The sequence below is a fragment of the Corythoichthys intestinalis genome, chromosome 9 (genome assembly GCF_030265065.1).
Source record: "Corythoichthys intestinalis isolate RoL2023-P3 chromosome 9, ASM3026506v1, whole genome shotgun sequence".
NCBI lineage: Eukaryota > Metazoa > Chordata > Actinopteri > Syngnathiformes > Syngnathidae > Corythoichthys > Corythoichthys intestinalis.
Window position 1 is genome coordinate 41,849,282 of NC_080403.1, and position 21,527 is coordinate 41,870,808.

At 39.5% G+C, this 21,527-nt stretch overlaps 1 protein-coding gene across 2 annotated transcripts in view; it reads left to right on the forward strand.

The window, feature by feature from the left end:
* LOC130921326 (low-density lipoprotein receptor-related protein 1-like) overlaps positions 1–21,527 on the forward strand; it is a 338,897-nt gene that overhangs the window by 242,045 nt on the left and 75,325 nt on the right. For both annotated transcript variants that reach the window (XM_057845057.1, XM_057845058.1), the window contains exons 31-41: positions 3,349–3,443; positions 7,523–7,672; positions 7,779–7,919; positions 8,349–8,474; positions 8,550–8,681; positions 8,782–8,916; positions 14,836–14,965; positions 15,054–15,180; positions 15,293–15,444; positions 15,536–15,660; positions 18,385–18,759. In XM_057845057.1, coding sequence (XP_057701040.1) covers positions 3,349–3,443; positions 7,523–7,672; positions 7,779–7,919; positions 8,349–8,474; positions 8,550–8,681; positions 8,782–8,916; positions 14,836–14,965; positions 15,054–15,180; positions 15,293–15,444; positions 15,536–15,660; positions 18,385–18,759 — 1,688 coding nt within the window. The remainder of the gene's footprint in view (positions 1–3,348; positions 3,444–7,522; positions 7,673–7,778; positions 7,920–8,348; positions 8,475–8,549; positions 8,682–8,781; positions 8,917–14,835; positions 14,966–15,053; positions 15,181–15,292; positions 15,445–15,535; positions 15,661–18,384; positions 18,760–21,527) is intronic.

Here is a 21,527-nt window from a genome sequence, read left to right on the forward strand (position 1 = left end):
GGCCGTCCAGGGCACCGGCCGTTCTGTGATCCTCCAGAACCCACAGATTACCAGTCCGCCCCTGCCGTCAGGGGGGACATTTCACGCAGGGCGGCTATTTTTCGGCACAACACATGTTGTTGCGCTCACCTTCTTGCTGTGCGACCATGGCGATGAGCTTCGTAGTCTCCGTCTGATGATGTCTGGGATCGTGCTGGCATCATATTGACGTTTTCGCCGCTGTATAACGGCTGTCGACACAAACGCATCTTGGACCGAGATGAACAAACCGTGCGGCTTTAGAGATTTGCCCTTTTAACAATGGGCACAAGGCAACTACTAAAATGACCGTTTATCTTCTCTGTAACTGCAACCAACCGCCACACATGCCTTCACCATTTTGATTAAACAATGTTAACGATTGCCAGGAAGGTTTTTGGGTTCGTTTACTAGGCGGTGATTCCTTAGACAAGCAGAAATACACGCAGTAGTAGGAGGAATGTACGTAGCGGTAATATGTAAACACGATGAGCTGACGGACAATGTGGCGGCACCAGTCAGGGAGGCGGAGTTGTGACGTCACGTGATTGGGGTCTATATGCGCCAGTGTGGGAAATCAGTTGACCTTTTACAGTGCGTTGCTGGCACCTGTCGGTCAAAATAATTCACTGCATCTATTTTGTGGCACACTGTTTGGCTGACAAGTCATTTACTTGCACGGTGCTATGTCTATCGGTCGCATTGACACTCGTGAGTGCTTTCTGCTGTGTTTCCGCCTCGGAAATATATGTCTATAAGTATTTTACGTTTACAATAACCTATTGATGCGCATTATCTGCATACCTCTGTGGAGTAAAGTCTGTAAAGTGCCATGTCTATCGGTCGCATTGACACTCGTGAGTGCTTTCTGCTGTGTTTCCGCCTCGGAAATATATGTCTATAAGTATTTTACGTTTACAATAACCTATTGATGCGCATTATCTGCATACCTCTGTGGAGTAAAGTCTGTAAAGTATGTACAAAACTTCTTAAGTCTTGTTGTTGTATTATAGAAGCCAGCATATGCTTAATACTAGTAGTAGCTCAAGCGAGTTGTGGATGTAAGTGTGTTGTACAGTTTGTAGTGTATTAAGTATTAAATGCGTATGTGTATGTTTCGGTGTTATAGTTTCACAATATAAAAACGAGTGACTTCACATAAAGGCAAGAAAAGGCCAAGCCTTGTAATTTATTGAAGTACATTCAGTGTTAGCTGGCTGTCGGGCAGTGCACAAGGAAACGCACTGTTTTGGGCAGTACCATGTCGAAATGAATATATATAGCTCACTATTTACGCACTATTTGCCAGAAGTCGTCTGAAATAGCACGTCAAATAAAAATTGTTCCTTTACAGGCTTTATTTTGAAAACCACATCAGTTCTGCTGTTGCAAGCTTGTGCCTGACTATGTTGGTGCGGCGAGTTTAAGCAAGTGAAAATGACCTTAATAATGACATTGACATATCGTTTTCTTTATGGGTTGTTTGACCCGAATCTTCACATCGTAGTATAGTATTTGTTCGTTGCTGATATTACTGGTTGTAATTTCAGATTAGTATTTTGGAGTATTACAAAAAGATTTAAGTTGTCAGCGGACGAGGGTCCATTAACAGACGGACTATTATTGTTGTGCTAATGTAGTATGTACTAGGGCCAAATAAAGAAAAGGGGGGAAAAAAGGACTATGAGATGTAAGTAGCTGTAATCAGCTACGCATTTTACGTACAGTGGGACAAATATGTATTTGGTCAACCACTAATTGTGCAAGTTCTCCCACTTGAAAATATTGGAGAGGCCTGTAATTGTCAACATGGGTAAACCTCAACCATGACAGACAGAATGTGGAAAAAAAAACAGAAAATCACATTGTTTGATTTTTAAAGAATTTATTTGCAAATCATTGTGGAAAATAAGTATTTGGTCAATACCAAAAGTTCATCTCAATACTTTGTTATGTACCCTTTGTTGGCAATAACGGAGGCCAAACGTTTTCTGTAACTCTTCACAAGCTTTTCACACACTGTTGCTGGTATTTTGGCCCATTCCTCCATGCAGATCCCCTCTAGAGCAGTGATGTTTTGGGGCGTCGTTGGGCAACACGGACTTTCAACTCCCTCCGCAGATTTTCTATGGGGTGAGACCTGGAGACTGGCTAGGCCACTCCAGAACCTTGAAATGCTTCTTACGAAGCCACTTATATGTTGCCCTGGCTGTGTGTTTGGGATCATTGTCATGCTGAAAGACCCAGCCACGTGTCACTGCCCTTGCTGATGGAAGGAGATTTTCACTCAATATCTCTTGATACATGGCCCCATTCATTCTTTCCTTTACACAGATCAGTCGTCCTGGTCCCTTTGCAGAAAAACAGCCCCAAAGCATGATGTTTCCACCCCCATGCTTCACAGTGGGTATGGTGAAATTCAGTATTCTTTTTCCTCCAAACAAGAGAACCTGTGTTTCTACCAAAAAGTTCTATTTTGGTTTCATCTGACCATAACACACTCTCCCAGTCCTCTTCTGGATCATCCAAATGCTCTCTAGCGAACCGCAGACGGGCCTGGACATGTACTTTCTTCAGCAGGGGGACACGTCTGGCAGTGCAGGATTTGAGTCTGTAGGTCATTCACTAGGTCCCCCCGTGTGGTTCTGGGATTTTTGCTCCCCGTTCTTGTTATTATTTTGACGCCACGGGGTGAGGAGGGAGTTGAAAGTCCGTGTTGCTCAACGACAGCCCCAAAACATCACTGCTCTAAAGGAGGTCTGCATGGAGGAAAAGGCCAAAATACCAGCAACAGTGTGTGAAAAGCTTGTGAAGAGGTACAGAAAACGTTTGGCCTCCGTTATTGCCAACAAAGGGTACATAACAAAGTATTGAGATGAACTTTTGGGATTGACCAAATACTTCTTTTCCACAATGATTAGCAAATAAATTCTTTAAAAATCAAACAATGTGATTTTCTGTTTTTTTCCCCACATTCTGTCTCTCATGGTTGAAGTTTACCCACGTTGACAATTACAGGCCTCTCTAATATTTTCAAGTGGGAGAACATGCACAAGTGGTTGACTAAATACTTATTTGCCCCACTGTACATGTACCGTAGCTGAGAGCTATGACATTAGCCTCGCTAATGAAGTATTTCAAAGATATTTGTAATGGTTGTTCTTGGGGGAAAAAAAAAAAATGTAAAAAAAATTCTCAAAACATGAAGCAATTTTGCCACGGCACGACGTTTTGGGACTGTCCCACTCCGATAAAGCCCACCACCACCACCGCAGCTTCAAAAACTCCTAGGGGAAAACCTTGCTGATTTTTTCTGCTTGCCTCTTTCAGGAAGCTTTACTGGACAGATGGGGACAACATCAGTATTGCCAACACAGATGGCAGCAACCAAAGTGTCCTATTCACCAATCAGAAAGGCCCTGTTGGTGAGTGGGCACGTTTATCTTTCCTTGGGCTTCTGTTTAAAGACTCCGTCGGGCTTGGGCTGTACCATAGATCAAGTTAAAGTATATTTTTACCAAGACAACACAGTAACATGCCATTCTTTAAACACCACGCTCTCTTGTTTATTTGCGATGTTTTTTTAAATGTTCACTTGAGGTTTATTGCCCATTTTATAGCCTGAGTTTATCATCGCATTGTTTACACTCCTGTTGGAAGGGTCGGCTTTTACCACTTGCAGACTCAATGCACACGGCTTTCTTCTAAAGATTATGTTTGCAGGAAAGGAAAAGATGGTTAGAATCAGATTTTATGAATTCCATTTTTGAATTTGTATTGTGTTTATGTTCAAAGCCACACTAAGATGATGTCCCAGTTTTACTGAATAAATAAGGATCTAAAGCTTGACTTTGGTGCTTTAGCTACATTTGCTCAGAAGTGACTCATCCTAATGGATAAAACATATAATAGCAGAGTAACTTAAACTTATGTAGTTTTTAGGCGTCTGATTTTTTTTTTTTTTTGACTGCCTGTGGTCATTCTGTCTCAGAGCATCTATTAAGTTTGAGATTACTTGCTGTGCACTTCCAAAATATATACTATACTGTATATCAGTGGCGATTGTTTTAAGACTGCAAAGGAAGCTCAGCTTCCCCCAAAATGTCAAAAAATAAGTGATCGAATGCATACTGTTTTGTGTACATGTAATTGACTGAATATGCGCAACAACACGCTCTACTTTTGTTCAGAATTACAGTGGTGTGAAAAAGTATCTGAACCTTTTGGAATTTCTCACATTTCTGTATAAAATCACCAAATGTTATCTGATCTTTGTCAAAATCACAAAGATGTAAAAACAGTGTCTGCGTTAACTAAAACCACCCAAACATTAACAGGTTTTCATATTTTAATAAGGATAGCATGCAAACAATGACAGACAGGGGAAAAATAAGTAAGTGAACTCTCTGTCTAAGGAGACTTAGGCTACGTTCATACTACAGGTCTTAATGCACGAATCCGATTTTTTGTCATATCCGTTTTTTTGGCGTGCCCGTTCAGACTGCCTTTATCCATTGAGACCGTTCAAGTATTACGCATGCGCACTAATTCGCGGTCCGACACGCGCTGAGCAAGACGACCCGCATACGCAGAAGCATCAAAACAAATGACAAACGTCATCCGTCATTCCAGGGATATCATATTTTGCTTTTCAAAAGGAGGACACAAATAACAGACATAAATAATCCCCGTTTAGGCTTATATTCAAAGTTTATATGGATCGATAGCATGCACGCACGGTCCGTGCACGTCACACACACATACGGGCAGTTTGCCCCGACCTCGGTCGTGTAGGCGATGTTGAAATATTGCTCACTTGGAGCAGAGAGAAAACTGAGCATTCTCAGGCTTATGCTCAACCCATTTTTATTTTTTATGACTGTTGTCAAACTCAGCCCTTCCCAAAAGCCATGTTCACTGCAAGCTAGGCGCTAATAACGCACAGCGGCACCGCTACGGTAAGCGTCTCTCTCGCTATTTGATGACGTAATTGCTGCATGAAATCCGATTTGGGAGAGTGGACAGTACAGACCGCTGCGACAGTCTGGAAAAATGTGGCCCAGATCGGATTTGAACCACATACGAAAGTGACCCAGATCGGATTTGAAATGGTCCAGTTCTATGCGACTTGTCACGTTCAGACCGTCAAGTTAATGCCTGACTCGAGTCGGAAAAACGCGAAAAAATCGGATTCGTGCATTAAGACCTGTAGTATGAACGTAGCCTTAAAGATCAATTGAAACCAATTTTTACCAAACAATTTAAGTCAGGTGTGTGCCCAATCACTGATGAGTGGTTTAAAGCTGCCCTGCACACTATAAAACACACACCTAGTAAGAATTGTCTTGATGAGAAGCATTGTCTGATGTGCATCATGGCGCGGTCAAAAGAGCTGTCTGAAGAACTGCGATCAAGGATTGTTGATTTGTATAAAGCTGGAAATGGATACCAAACCAGTTCTAAAAGTCTGGATGTTCATCAATCAACAAGTCAGAGAAGTTGTCTACAAATGGATAGAGTTTGGGACTGTTGCTTCTCTCCCAAGGAGTGACCGCCCACCAAAGATGTGTTCAGCGCAGAATGCTCAGATAGGTAAAAAAGAACCCAACAGCACTGTCTGCTAAAGACTTAAAGAAATCACTGGCACACTCCAGTATCTCTGTGCAAAGATCAACTATATTTAAAACTGTGGCCACTGCTGTCTAAAAAAACATTGTTGCTCGTTTAATGTTCGCAAAAAGGCACTTGGACACTGCACAGACGTTTTGGCAAAAATATTTTGTGGACTGATGAAACCAAGTTGAATTGTTTGAGAGTAACACACAACATAATGTGTCGAGGAAAAATTGAACAGCTCACCACATCAACACCTCATCCCCACCGTGAAGCATGGTGGAGGGAGCATCATGATTTGGAGCTGTTTTTTCTGCCTCAGGGCCTGGACAACTTGCAATCATTAATGGAAGAATGAATTCAAAAGTTTTGCAGGAAAACCTGAGGCCGTCTGTCAGACAGTTGAAGGACAGGACAGTATAACCCAAAAACGTCAACGGCGCGACAACGTGGCCGCCGCGAGAATGCAATGAAACGCGGGCGTTAAAGTCAGTCAGCCAATGCACACCAGTCGCAGTGCTGCCGCGTGTTAGACGCATCCCAGAACGGCTCAACACAACACACGCGAAAAGAACGGCAGACTTTATTACTTGACGCGAGACGCAACCCTACTGCGTCAATACTACTACCGGTAGCGAGGATCAGGCAGACCGGAAGTCACGCGTGTAAAAATACAGTGGATCCGGTCGATTTTCAAACTACTATGCAATCGTAACCCACTTTTTGAGTTTGTCAGATCTCTTGAGTGGTAGATCGGGGCACAGTTGACTTGTCTTTGTTGATTTACTGCTGTCTTCTCTACTATAATAATAACCAATACGACCCCGTTTTCAATACAAAACCCTCCTACCACAACAAAACTAGTAGGAACTAATATTCACATAGGAACCAAAGTTATACAACATAAAATATACAATAGAAATGAATACTACATCACATTTGTAAAATATAAACACATAATAAAATAAATAATAGCCCATTTAAATAAAATAAATTGAAATGAGCTAAACACCTGTAATTAAATAATAAGACGAATACACAGATCCTGCTTACACAATTAAATGTATTAATTTCTGTGTGGCGCTTTAACTTGAGAAAATCCACCAATTAAGCTTTTGAAAACCGTTCATAAGAAAAAAAAAGATTCATTGAGGCATTTCATTTGTAAAATACGTGTTAAAATCTTTGTCATTGGGATTGCTTTTCTCTTTAGCACAGGACTTCTTTTTTCTTCTTTCTTTCAGAAAGAAAGCTGACCAATACGCGGGGTCTGAAAGGCAAATTGTTGTTGGATTATCTTTAAATACCCGCTACTTTTTGAGCAGAATTCTAGCTTTGTATAGGCTAATGTTCCAATTGTTGAAAGCACAGAGGTGTGTAATAAACAACTAGCACATTAATATTTTGCATTTTGTTTTCTTACTGTACCGAAAATGAACCGAACCGTGACCTTTAAAACTGAGGTACGTACCGAACAGAGATTTTTGTGTACCGTTACACCCTAATTTCTAGTGGTTTTTTTTTGTTTGTTTCGTTTTTAAAATTTTGTTTGGAGACTTGACTTCTGGCACTCTAGTTTCTTTCTCTACTGAGCAGCGGTAAAGCTGAGCCCGTGCACCGTCACAAAAAACTCACAGGCAGACACACTTTGCCGCTGCTGGTGTATATATAGTACATATGCACAATACTTAGGATCTTATTAAAAGATTGCAGTCTCATTAGATCACAGGCAACACGACCACCAACAGCATGTAAAATCTGTTATTGTAACGCAGTGTGGTGACTGCTATTTACTGATTTCGATATATCTTAGTAAATCAGTCCCCCTTTTGGGCGAAATAAAAGTTAAACTAAATATAATCTAAATCCCAGATTGTTTTTTTTTTTACAGGGCTCTCCATTGACTTTGACACTGAACAGCTGTACTGGATCAGCTCAGGAAACAGTACCATCAACCGTTGCAAGCTCGATGGTTCCGGCTTTGAAATAATCGAAGGAGTCAAGGGCAAGCTAACCAAGGCCACTGCTCTGGCTATCATGGGTAATCACTCCAATTCCTTTTGCAAATTTCATGAGTTTCAGTATCGTTATATAATGTTAATGCCTCTGGTAAATGTGGTTCTTGTTATTTTGTTTTCATCCTGCAGGTGATAAGCTATGGTGGGCTGACCAAGGAACTGACCAGATCGGAACATGTGACAAGAAAGATGGGGGCAATTGGAAAGTACTAAGGAACAGCACGTCCCCAATGATGCACATGAAAATATACAATGAAACTGTACAGAAAGGTCAGTTTATGGACGTTCATAGAGGTAAAACCAACATAGAGGTAAAACCTATAGCCACACAACCAATACAATCAAGCGCTTTAAAAAAAAAAAAAAAAAAAAAAAATATATATATATATATATATATTTTTTTTTTTTTTTTTTTTTTTTTTTTAATCAGATTTATATAAAGTTATATGCCTGTTATTAAATTTAACCGCAATGATAAACACACATTATAAATAACTGAGGCATTCGTAATTAATTGCCAAGTAATTGCTATTTTCTTCATCTCTGAACCATCTGTTTTGGTTTAAATTGGTGGGGAAGGCATTGAAGGTCTGTTTCTCTTCCCAACATCTAAACTTGTTTATCTCAGCAAATGTACATTTGTTTCAATCTTTACTTTTCCATGTTTTATGTGTTTGCTTTCATGCTTTTTGTTTCTAGGCACCAATCTTTGCAGCAATAACAATGGTGACTGTTCCCAGCTGTGTCTCCCTACATCCCCGACCACCAGAGCCTGCATGTGCACTGCAGGATACAGCCTGCGCAGAGGCCAGCAGTCTTGCGAGGGTGTGGCACGTTTCGGTGTATTATGCACTTGTAAATGGGCTGAAGCGATTGTTAACTAGCATGTGTTTGTCGTAGGTGTTGGCTCGTTCCTTCTCTACTCTGTCCATGAGGGCATACGCGGTATTCCTTTGGACCCATCAGACAAATCTGATGCTTTGGTGCCAGTGTCAGGCACTTCGCTCGCTGTGGGCATTGATTTCCATGCTGGTAATCTCATCGCAGAGACAATTTACACTCTCATTAAAGGAATTTTAATAGAGAGATATGATGTGCAATTCATATGAATCAATGTCGCCTTTTCTTTCAGACAATGACACTATCTACTGGGTGGACATGGGTCTGAGCACAATAAGCAGGGCCAAGCGAGACCAGACATGGAGAGAAGATGTGATCACTAATGGTATTGGCAGGGTGGAGGGCATAGCTGTTGACTGGATAGCAGGTGAGATAAAGAAAAATGTTTGTCAACAGTAAATCTGACTTTGTTTTACATGGAATACAAAATGTCCGGTGTCATTTTTTACCTCAACCCGAACAACTTTTCAGGTTTTATTTAAGCTCCGCAATGGTGACTGTTGCCATAATAAGGATTTAGATAACCAGCATACTGCTTTTAACTCACTGGCTGCCATTGACAGGAGAGCTGCAGCTATCGAATATTTTAGTAATTGAGTATTCTACTGAAAATTCCATTGATTACTGTGTTTTTCGGAGTATAAGTCGCACCTGGGTATAAGTCACAGCAGCCATAAAAGGCCCAACGAAGAGGAAAAAAAAAACATAAGTCGCACGGGAGTATAAGTCTCATTTTGGGGGGAAATTTTCTTGATGAAACCCAACACATAGAACAGATACAGTGGGGAGAACAAGTAATTGATACACTGCCGATTTTGCTGGTTTTCCCACTTGCAAAGCATGTAGAGGTCTGTAATTTGTATCATAAGTTGTCTTCAACTGTGAGGGACGTAATCTAATACAAAAATCCAGAAAATCACGTTGTATTATTTTTAAATAACAAATTTGCATTTAATTGCATGAAATAAGTATTTGATACATCACAAAAATCAAACTTAATATTTGGTACAGAAACCTTTGTTTGCTATTACAGATACCAAACGTTTCCTGTAGTCCTTGACAAGGTTTGCACACACTGCAGCAGGGATTTTGGCCCACTCCTCCATGCAGATCTTCTCCAGAGCCTTTAGGTTTCGGGACTGCTGCCGGGCAACACGGACTTTCAGCTCCCTTCATAGATTTTCTATCGGGTTCAGATCTGGTGACTGGCTAGGCCATTCCAGGACCTTAAGATGCTTCTTACGGAGCCACTCTTTAGTTGCCTTGCTGTGTGCTTTGGGTCGTTGTCATGCTGGAAGACCCAGCCACGACTCATCTTCAGGGCTCTCACTGAAGGAAGGAGGTTGTCAACCAAGATCTGGCGATACATAGCCCCATCCATCCTCCCCTCAATACAGTGCAGTCGTCCTGTACCCTTGGCAGAGAAGCAGCCCCAAAAAATGATGTTTCCTCCTCCATGTTTCACGGTTGGGATGGTGTTCTTGGGGTTGTACTCATCCTTCTTTTTCCTCCAAACACGACGAGACGGTTTTAGACCAAAAAGTTCAATTTTGGTCTCATCCGACGACATGACCTTCTCCCATTGCTCCTTTGGATCTTCCAGATGGTCAGTGGCAAACTTCAGACGTGTCTGGACATGCACTGGCTTCAGCAGCGGGACCTTGCGTGCGCTGTTGGATTTTAATCCATGATGGCGTAATGTGTTTCCGATGGTTTTCTTCGAGACTGTGGTTCCAGCTCTCTTCAGGTCATTGACTAGGTCCTGCTGTGTAGTTCTGGGCTGTTCCCTCACCTTCCTCCTGATCAGTGATGCCCCACGAGGTGAGATCTTGCATGGAGCCCCAGAACGAGGCAGATTGACCATCAACTTGAACTTCTTCCATTTTCTAATAATCGCTCCAACAGTTGTTACCTTCTCACCAAGCTGCTTGCTTATTTTCCTGTAGCCCATCCCAGCCTTGTGCAGGTCTATTATTTTATCCCTGATGTCCTTACACAGCTCTTTGGTCTTGGGCATTGTGGAGAGGTTGGAGTTTGTTTGTTTGAGCATGTGAACAGGTGTCTTTTATACAGGTAACAAGTTCAAACAGGTGCAGTTACTTCCGGTAACGAGTGGAGAACAGGAGGGGTTCTTAAAAAAGAACTAAGAGCCGAAATATTTACTACTTGGTAATGTATCAAATACTTATTTCATGCAGTTAAATACAAATGTATTATTTAAAAATGATACAATGTGATTTTCTGGATTTTTGTATTAGATTCCGTCCCTCACAGTTGAAGAGAACTTAAGATACAAATTACAGACCTCTACATGGCTTGCAAGTGGGAAAACCAGCAAAATCGACAGAGTATCAAATACTTGTTCTCCCCACTGTATGTCATCTTGAAAGGCAATTTAATATAAAAATACAATAGAAAACAACATGCTAAATAAGTGTAAAGTATGATAATGTTACATGATGCATGAACAACGAAATGCGAATATACTGTCCTCACCAGGACGCTACTCTCGGTCCTTGCTGTACAGAGAGCTAAACTCCCAAATGACGATGATGGACGTCCGTATAATTTGCTGACTTTATTTTGGCCGTCGTTATGACACCTTCATTTGAAGAGTGAAACTGAAAATAGAAATTAGACAAATCAGTTTTGTCCTCGATACCAAACAGGTTCGCATCAATGGAAAAAAATGATAATTAGCCGCTATTACAGCAATGACATAAATGGTTAGCATGCGTTCGCTAGCATTAGCTCATCGTTCAAACAACCACACAACTGGCTCTAAGTGCCCGATCACGGGTGGAAAACACATAACAACAACAACAGAAAAGATGATACACACAGGCGTTACCTCTGTAGAGATATTTTACAAGCATAAACAATGAACGTAGGTTCACAGCCGTGTTTCCCTCTCTCTCTCTTGCCCACTCGCTCAGACGCTGCGTCGCTGTCTGTTTTCTACTGGCGTGTGAGCGCTCTTCTTCGCGTAAACAACTGCGAGTGCACCCCCACTTGGGCGTGAAAGCGCCACAAACTAAAAGCATGCATTTCAATATAAAAAAGTCAATAATACAATTTAACACACATTGCCAAAGGCAGGACGCGAGGCCATAGCTATTAAGCGTTATTCAGATAACTAGCATAAAGAACACATTAACAAGTTTACCAAACCATCAGTGTCACTCTAAAACACCAAAATAACATGTGAAATGATATCATCAAGTGTTAATAATTTCACACATAAGTCGCTCCTCAGTATAAATAGCACCCCCAGCCAAACTATGAAAAAAAACTGCGACTTATAGTCCGAAAAATACGGTAATCGCATAATTCGAATAAAACACCTTTTTTTTTGTAGGTAAAGAGCAATTATAAATTTACATGAGAAAACAAGGAATTTCACCTAATATTTAACCATTTTTAGACAATCAATGTATTTATTTTAGATGTACATTGTTGAAAACAGCCAACAATTGCATCTCAGATTTGAATTTAAAAAAAACAACTAATTCACTGCTTTCACTCAAAAAACTTAAGCTCTTATTAATTTAAAAAAAAATCATATTTCTTACCTAAAAATGTCATTACATTGTTAACACACATCATTCAAAAGTTAGGTGTTTTTCCCACGTGTTTCAATTGAATTCCCATTTGTGTCAAGCTATTTTTAAGTCCTAGTCAAGTTTTAAATGAGTCTAAATTGTAAATCCTGATAGGATTTTTAGTTTTTGCAGTTCTCAAAATAAATGTATTATACCTGCTGTATTGGAGCACATTAGGCACCAGTGCCACTTGATTTTTTTATCCATCAATGACTACTGAGCTAAAATTGACAGGTAACTTAATTATGTTTTTGTTATACACCCTCATCACTGTACAGTGCTGTGTTTTTACATATTAAATCAAGCCTGTATTAAAGACACCTTAGCCACGCATCGACAGTAGTCATAATTAATAGAAACCTAGTCCTCTGTAGGGCTAACGTTACATTAGCAAGGTACAGCAAAGTTAATCTTATTTATTTGCCCTACATTAACTTAAGTTTACTTCGTCCCGACAATCGCTCCTCCGCTCTTGGAGTAAACAGGGTGCCTTCGGTGGAGCATGCTGTAGTATTTGCCTTGGTGTCGCTTGAAATGCTCCAACACTTTTGAAATTTTCTGCTTTTTCTCGGTTTTTAAAACTGAATTACTCGAATTATTCAAATAATCATCTTAGTTCTGATGACAGCAATGGACGTCCTATTATCAATGGTAGCTATTCTGATGAATATTTACATGCGCAAGACTAAAAACAATGTGAAAATGAGTGCAAATGTAGCTTTTGTTCTCACTGATGTCATGACTTATTGTTTGAATGGCATTATTATGTACATTTTATGTGTTTTCACAATCTGAAATCCATGAAGGACTTTTTTTCAGAAAAAAAACAAACACTTTGTCAACATGGAGGAGCATATGATTTCAGCAGTGTGCGAACAGCACATACTTTATGATACCTCTGAGCATGATTTCCGGGAAATTAATAAAATAGCAACAGTCTGGGAAGTTGTTGGCTTTAAAATGCCCTCCAAATTCATAGCCAATCGGAGATGACCGATGACGCGCAGGCAGAGGGCAATGCCAGTCGCTGTCGCCTGCCTCAACAGTCGAATCTCACCCCGTGTGTTGGCTTTCAGCTGAACGCCGATGACTTTCATATTTCACCATTGCTCAACGCCTCACGTGTGTTTTGCCCATTAGACAGTGTACTGTATTTTTCGGTCTAGAAGTCGCACCTGAGTATAAGTCGCACCAGCCCTAAAATGCCCAACGAATAGGAAAAAAACATATAAAAGTCGCACCGGAGTATAAGTCGCACCAGCCATAAAATGCCCAACGAAGAGGAAAAAAACATATAAAAGTCGCACCGGAGTATAAGTGCAAGTTGTTTTTTTTTTTAATTCAAGTGATTTTTCTTTTTGAAAATATATATTTTTTGAAGCAACTTATTTTTTGAATAATAAAGACAAAAATGTCCTAGCCAAAATTACTTCACTCAAAAAAGTTGCTTCAATCAAAAAAAAAAACAACTTGACTTTAATCAAAACAAAAAATATAATTCAAAGAAAAAAAGCTTTCACATGTTTTTTTTTTTTTTTTTTTTTTTGTAGTTTTTTGAGTTTCAAATGTATTTTTGCATTCAAACACATTTTTTTTGATTGAAGTGACTTTTTATTGGTTGAAAGTATATATTTTGATTCAAGCAACTTTTTATTTATTGAAGCACCTTTTTTTTGTTTGTTTTTTGATTGGATAATAATTTAATTAATAATAAAATACAATTTTTGACTGGGGCACGACACTGGCGGGTGTACCATATTCAACGGATGACGATATGGGCGAAAAGTATTGCCTAAGTAGCCTGATTTAGAATTACCCTCAAGAATGATGGGAAACAAAAAACAATTTATTATTATAAATATTCTTGTTAGTTAATTTTATTGCTGACACTGCGTTTCGGTGTCGTCAACATTTTGTGCCCCCCTGCCCCAAAAGTTTAACTCCGCCTATGCTCACATGTGTTTTGCCCCTTAGACAGTGTAATCACCTCATGGTGCCCACACCTGTTGCTAACTCATCAATAGGTTGTAGTTAGGTTTAATGAGTTTTAAATTATTGACATACACCACCACAAAGTATTTTAAATAAACATTCAAAGTTTCTCTTCATTTGTTTCCCTGAAGACGAATTTGGTTTGGAGAAAGACGATGCATACTCGAATGACATCCCAAATAAATATTTCATTTATTACTTATGGGTAACTTATGGTCAGCCACTTTTTACTCACAGTTTCGTACGTGCATTGGATCTGAGAAAACACTTTTGGGTTTTCACTGTCTTTTTTTCTTCTTCAAAATTTTTGTTAAGTTACTAAGCCTGAGTGCCTTGCTTCATAAAATTCATCCTAAACGGATGGTCTGAAAAGTGGATTATCTAGACCAGTATAAGAAGAATTGGAGTGTAGATTGGTTTTGGGATTCTTTTGTTCTGAACAAAAGAAATAAAAAAAAAAAACAATGATAAAAACGAAATGAATGATACAGAGCTGAAGTGCAGATTTACAGCTTTCAGAGTTGTGATAAGAATATGTATTATTAGCAGATGTTTTATGCCGAGTACATCAATTTCAGGGTCTTAAATTAGGTAGCACAAGAATGTTATGCTTCATTGACATACATGCAATGCATCAATCGACTTGCCCTGGAAGTTATGCAACCTCATTATTTCTCTCGGTTTCCTCTCAGGAAACATCTACTGGACGGACCAAGGCTTCGATGTGATTGAGGTGGCCCGTCTGAATGGCTCCTTCCGCTATGTAGTGATCTCCCAGGGCTTGGACAAGCCCCGTGCAATCACTGTCCACCCCGAGAAAGGGTGAGAAAGCAGCCGTCTTCAGTCCGCGTTGTTATTTCTCTCATGATTGATTATAAGACGAGTTGCCTGCGTGCGTGTGTGTGTGCAGCTACTTGTTCTGGACAGAGTGGGGCCAGTACCCTCGTATCGAACGCTCCCGACTGGACGGCACTGAAAGAGCTGTTCTGGTAAATGTCAGTATTAGCTGGCCCAATGGTATCTCCATTGACTATGAGGTACGCTAACAAACAACTCATTCTTACATCCTACAATGTTAATAGTGTTTGCTCAGTGTTCCTTTTTGTTTAAAAAAACATCACTTTCTTTTGCACTGTGTGCCTACTTCAGGAGAGTTTGCTGTACTGGTGTGATGCCAGGACGGACAAAATTGAGCGCATAAATCTGGAGACTGGCGAGAACAGGGAAGTGGTGCTGGCCAACAACAACATGGACATGTTCTCTGTGTCCGTGTTTGAGGGCTACATTTACTGGAGTGACCGGTTAGTCGCAGTTTTTACTTCCCTTGATTTATGGATTTTATTAAGAGTCACAGTCACCTTCCTTTATTGCCTATTGCTTATTGTCAAGCAGAACTCATGCCAATGGCTCCATAAAGAGAGGTAGTAAAGACAATGCCACAGATTCTGTGTCTTTGAGGACTGGGATTGGGGTGCAGCTCAAAGATATTAAGGTTTTCAACAGGGCCAGGCAGCAAGGTAAATATTTGTCTTTAAACAGTTCAATGTTTCATTCACTGTACATGTGTAGCTCAATGCATATAGTGAAGAAAATAAGCATTTGAACCCTGCTATTTTGCAAGTTCTCCTACTTAGAAATCATGGAGGGGTCTGAAATTTTCATCGTTGGTGCATGTCCACTGTGAGAGAGATAATCTAAAAAGAAAACTCCAGAAATCACAATGTATGATTTTATAAATCCTTCTATAAATAGTATTTGAACACCTGAGAAAATGAATGTTAATATTTGGTACTGTAGCCTTTGTTTGCAATTGCAGAGGTCAAAAGTTTCCTGTGGTTTTTCACTAGGTTTGCACACACTGCAGGAGGGATCTTGGCCCTCCCATCAGTCAGGTTTCTCGGCTGTCGCTGAGAAACACGGAGTTTGAGCTCCCTCCAAAGGTTTTCAATTGGTTTTAGGTCTGGAGACCGGCGAAGCCATGCTAGAACCTTGTTATGCTTCTTACGGAACTGCTTTGTTTTCCTGGCTGTGTGCTTCGGGTTGTTGTCATGTTGGAAGACCCAGGCACGACCCATCTTCAATGCTCTGACTGAAGGAAGGGGGTTGTTCCCCAAAATCTCACAATATAGGGCCCCAGTCATCCTCCTTAATGCGGTGCACTTGTCCTGTCCCATGCGCAGAAAAACACCCCAAAGCATGACGCTACCACCCCCATGCTTCACAGTAGGGATGGTGTTCTTAAGATAGTACTCATCATTCTCATCATCTCATCTCGTCATCATTCAAGTTCTATTTTACTCTCATCTGACCACAAAAATTGCTCCCATGACTCCTCTGTAACATCAAATGGTCATAGGCAAACTTAAGACGGGCCTTGACATGTGCTGGTTCAAGCGGGGGAACCTTCCGTGCCACGTATGATTTCAAACCATGACGTCCAGTGTATTACCAACAGTAACCTTGGAAACGGTGGTCCCAGCTCTTTTCAGGTCATTGACCAACTCCTGTCGTGTAATTCTGGACTGTTTCCTCACCTTTCCTAGGATCATTGAGATTCCACGAGATGATATATTAAATGGTTCTCCACACCGATTGAGATTGACCGTATTGTTTAGCGTCTTCCATTTTCTAATGATTGCTCCAATCGTGGACCTTTTTTCACCAAGCTGCTTGGCAATTGCTCTGTAGCCCTTACCAGCCTTGTGGAGGTGAACAATTTTGTCTTTGGACAGCGCTTTAGTTACTGATTGTATTGGGTGGACAGGTGTCTTTATGCTGCCATCGACCTCAAACAAGTGCATCTGATTCAGGATAATACATGGAGTGGAGGTTGACTTTTAATAGGCGGACTAACAGGTCTTTCAGTGTCAGAATTCTAGCTGATAGAGAGGTCTTGAAATACTTATTTGCAGCTGTATCACACACAAAAAATGTTAAACAATCATGCATTGTGATTTCTGGATTTTTTGTTTTACGATGCAAATTTCAGACACATCCATGATTTCTAAGTGGGAGAACTTGCAAAATAGCAGGGTGTTCAAATACTTATTTTCTTCACTGCCATTACTATATCATGGCCAGCTTAACATACTTCAGTAGTTTAATTAGAAAAGTGACAATTTTGTATAAATTCACTTCATTACTATGATTATATCAATCAAATTTTCAGATTTTGAATAGCGGTGAATGAACCTCTCTACAATATTCTACTGTAATTTAAAGCTCCTCCTAGTGTATGTACAGTGTATACTCATTAGCCACAAATGGAGGTACACTCCATACATGCTTGAGAACCAAAACATGACTACTGAGATAATAATCTGACACTTAAAATGTCAGGAAACATCACCACTTTGACAGAGATTATTAAAATGGAGCATTATCTTTACAAAGGTAGCATTAATTAAAAACACTGTATTTTTTAAATTAATTTGATTATACAGGTAGTCCTCGGGTTACGACAGACCCGACTTACGCGATTTCGACTTTGCGACGCCTGAGTCTTTTCGTTTTTTATTTATTTATTTATTTATTTTTCTTAATGTTGACTTTTGTGTTGTGATGCATGCTTTTATTTTGGCGCAGGAATCATAGAACAGGAAGCGAAGTAATCAAGAGGTGACGGCTGTGTATAACCCCTTTTGTACTGCTTATTGTGTGTTTTGAATCGTATTCGAATCCTAGAGACGGGTTTATGTGATTGTTTTTGTTGATGTGCGGACGCTAACTGATAAATGCTAATCGTTTGTTATTGCTGTATCACCAGCTACTTGGAAACGCAAATTTGAATTGGTGTTATTGAAGATCAGACTGATTTAATTTCATTTTATTTTAGTTTCATTCTGGAAGTGTTGATGTCATGAGCACCTGAATAAAGTCAGCAAACCACACGGACGTCTAACATCGGCATTTCAGAGCTTAGCTCCAATGTCTTGGCGAGGACAGTACAATGACGTATAATACATGTTTTGGATAGTTTTTGGTTCGTTTTTTTTTTTTAGAAGGTGTTTTGAGGTATTTAAAGGGTTAATTCCGACTTACGCAGAAATCCGAGCTACATCGCCAGCGCAGGAACGGAACTCGTTCGTAAACCAGGAATTACCTGTATTAAAAATATGATAAAAGTCATAGTCAAATCAGGTTAATACATCATTTTTACAGAATCTAAGCGGGCCTACCTTTAAAATGTTGTGAAAAAGTAATTCAGAATGTATATTTATTGGCATTCACTGTTTGCACAGGAACAAATGTGTGCAAACTCAAGAACGGCGGCTGCCAGCAGCTTTGTCTGTACAGTGGCAACGGACGGCGCACTTGTGCCTGTGCACACGGGATGCTGGCCGAAGACGGACGCAGCTGCCGCGACTACGATGGCTACCTGCTCTACTCAGAACGCACCATATTAAAGAGTGTTCACCTGTCGGATGAAAACAACCTAAACGCGCCCATAAAACCGTTTGAGGATCCCGAGCACATGAAGAACGTCATCGCCCTGACCTTCGATTACCGAGGAGGAGGAGGAAGGGGAGCCAATCGGGTCTTCTTTAGCGACATCCATTTTGGCAACATCCAGCAGATCAGTGATGACGGATCTGACCGCAAGACTGTAGTAGAGAGTGAGTATTGCTGCTTCCGAATTTGGTGTTGAACAATCACTTGTTACTGTATTTTTTTGTTATAACAATAAATCAACAAGATGGCATTAACATTATTAAATTCCATTAAAGCAATCCATGGATAGAAAGACTTCTTAGAGTTCTTAAAAGATAAATGTTAGTACAAGTTATAGAAATTTTATATTAAAACTAGGGCTGTCAAACGATTAAAATTTTTAATCGAGTTAATTACAGATTAAAAAATAAATTAATCGTAATTAATCGCAATTCAAACCATCTATAAAATATGCCATATTTTTCTGTAAATTATATATATATTCTGTAAAATAAATTATTGGAATGGAAAGATAAGACACAAGATGGATATATACATTCAACATACGGTACATAAGGACTGTAGTGGGCATTTCACTCTACTGTCATTTAAATCTGTCTATGCTGTCCTCACTCCGAAGCGTCTACTTTTTCCAAAGCTAGACAGCTAGTGAACGACGCCTTAATAATTAGACTTCTTCCTTTTTCATCTGATTTATTAATAAAATGGCCTCAAACCATTGTCCTCTTTAGACCGTCGTAAAACTACAAAATAAAAGTACACAAGCATTGCATTAGCAACAACGTTAGCTTAGCACGCTATACAGGTTCACTAAACATAAACAAAAAGCGTCTCATACAAAAAATATAACATTTCGCTTACTAACATAATATGTACATTCTTTACAACAACCATACTTACGGACAAATCTTCTCCAAGGATCATATAAGCACAACATTACAACGTAGGCGTCAGCCCGAGACGTCGTGCAGCCATAATGAACTGGCAAGAAAACAATAAACCATGTCGCAAAGCGACCACAAGAGTTCGCTATTGGACAGCACAAAAAGCCTTGCTGTAAAACTTACCAAAAGGCAGAATACTTTCTGAGCGGGACATGTGCGTTAATTGCGTCAAATATTTTAACGTGATTAATTTAAAAAATTAATTACCGCGCGTTAACACGATAATTTTGACAGCCCTAATTAAAACCCCTCCTAATGTTTTCGTTTTAATAGAATTTGTAAAATTTTCAATCAAAAAAATAAACTAGTAGCTCGCCATTGTTGATGTAAATAATTACACAATGCTCATGTTGCTGAAACCCATAAAATCAGTCGCACCCAAGCGCCAGCAGAGGGCGACAAAACCAAATGAATAAATAAAACAAAAATGGGCATGACACTGTGCTGTCATTTTAATCTGTTTGAGCGGGGCATGTGCGTTAAATGCGTCAAATATTTTAACGTGATTAATTAAAACAATTAATTACCGCCCGTTAACGCGATAATTTTGACAACCCTAGAATATGGGTGAGCACACAATTTTCTGCGATGGCAGCACCCATGGTTATGTTCTCTCTCCTTTGGCCTGGCACATCGATTGTAGCTCTGTGGCCAAAGATTCACCTGGTAGCAATTTACCAATTCAAGAGATTTAGAAAATGAGTAATGAAAACACTTAGAAATAAGCACAAACATGTTGACATATTCTGACAACATGATCATCCATTTTGCATGTAAAAACTTATGCAATGAAGTAATGACTAAATGTTGTGGGTGGTGAGACTATTCAACAGAGACCCATAATAATCCATTTTGACCGTCATGACAGATGCAGCTGATAATGTAGGAAACCGCAGAGAATTGTACAAAATCATTTGCATGGATGCACAAAAACATCTGCAACTTGGTCAGAGAAATGAGGAACTGCTTCTTTGATGTGCACAAGTGATAAAATGTTGTGAGGTTGAACAAGTAGTTTTGAGAATTTCAGTTCTGATCTGAGAAACGTACCAAAGCAATTGAGAAAACTGTATTACAAAATGAAATATGAAACACACATGAATGCAACTTTTAACACAATTACCCTATAGGCCCGAATATAAGACGGCCCTGATTATAAGACGACCCCCTCTTTTTCAAGACTCAAGTTTGAAAAAAGACTTTTTGAACACCAAAATAATTTTTTATACAGAAAATAATTACAGTACATCCAAAACAAATGATTATAGCAATATATTTGAGACAAAAAGCATGTTATTTTGCCTTATTCAAATCTTAATATCTGAACATTTAAATATGTAAACTAAAGTGCAATCACATTCGTAAATAAATGGCTTCTGGTTTTTGAAATGTATATAAACCAATCTATTGTGATAAAACAACAAAATTGCAATAACTGCATTAACCATCAACCAAGTGAAGTCTAACTGTAACTGTAGTCTGGAAACAAATCTGAATAAGGAAAACCAATGCAATAAAATAATGCAAATTGGTTAAACTTGAGAGTAGCTGAGATCTGTCACGACAGAACATCGCTTCAGTGATATCTGGCGCCATCTAGCGTCCTGAATGGGTATAATGTCTAGACCGCGAATATAACACTACCCCCTCTTTTTCAGTCTAATTTCAATGCAAAAAAAAAAACAGTCTTATATTCAGGCCAACATGGTATGTTTTTACAAATCATACGGCCAGTTGTGGGTATGTACTGTATTAACAACCTAGTAAGCTAGTGAGCTGTTGAATTGAAAAAATGAACTGAATAGACAAAAACTGAGATTCTGCACCCAAAATTTAGTTAGAAACAGCTGTCAGATTTTTAAAAAAAATGTATGCTGCCTTTACAAATACTACTATTGCTTGACTTTAATTGAACCTCTGAAAGAGTAAATCTCTACGTAGTGTTATTATTAGAGATGTCCCGATCGATCGGCATCCGATCACGTCAT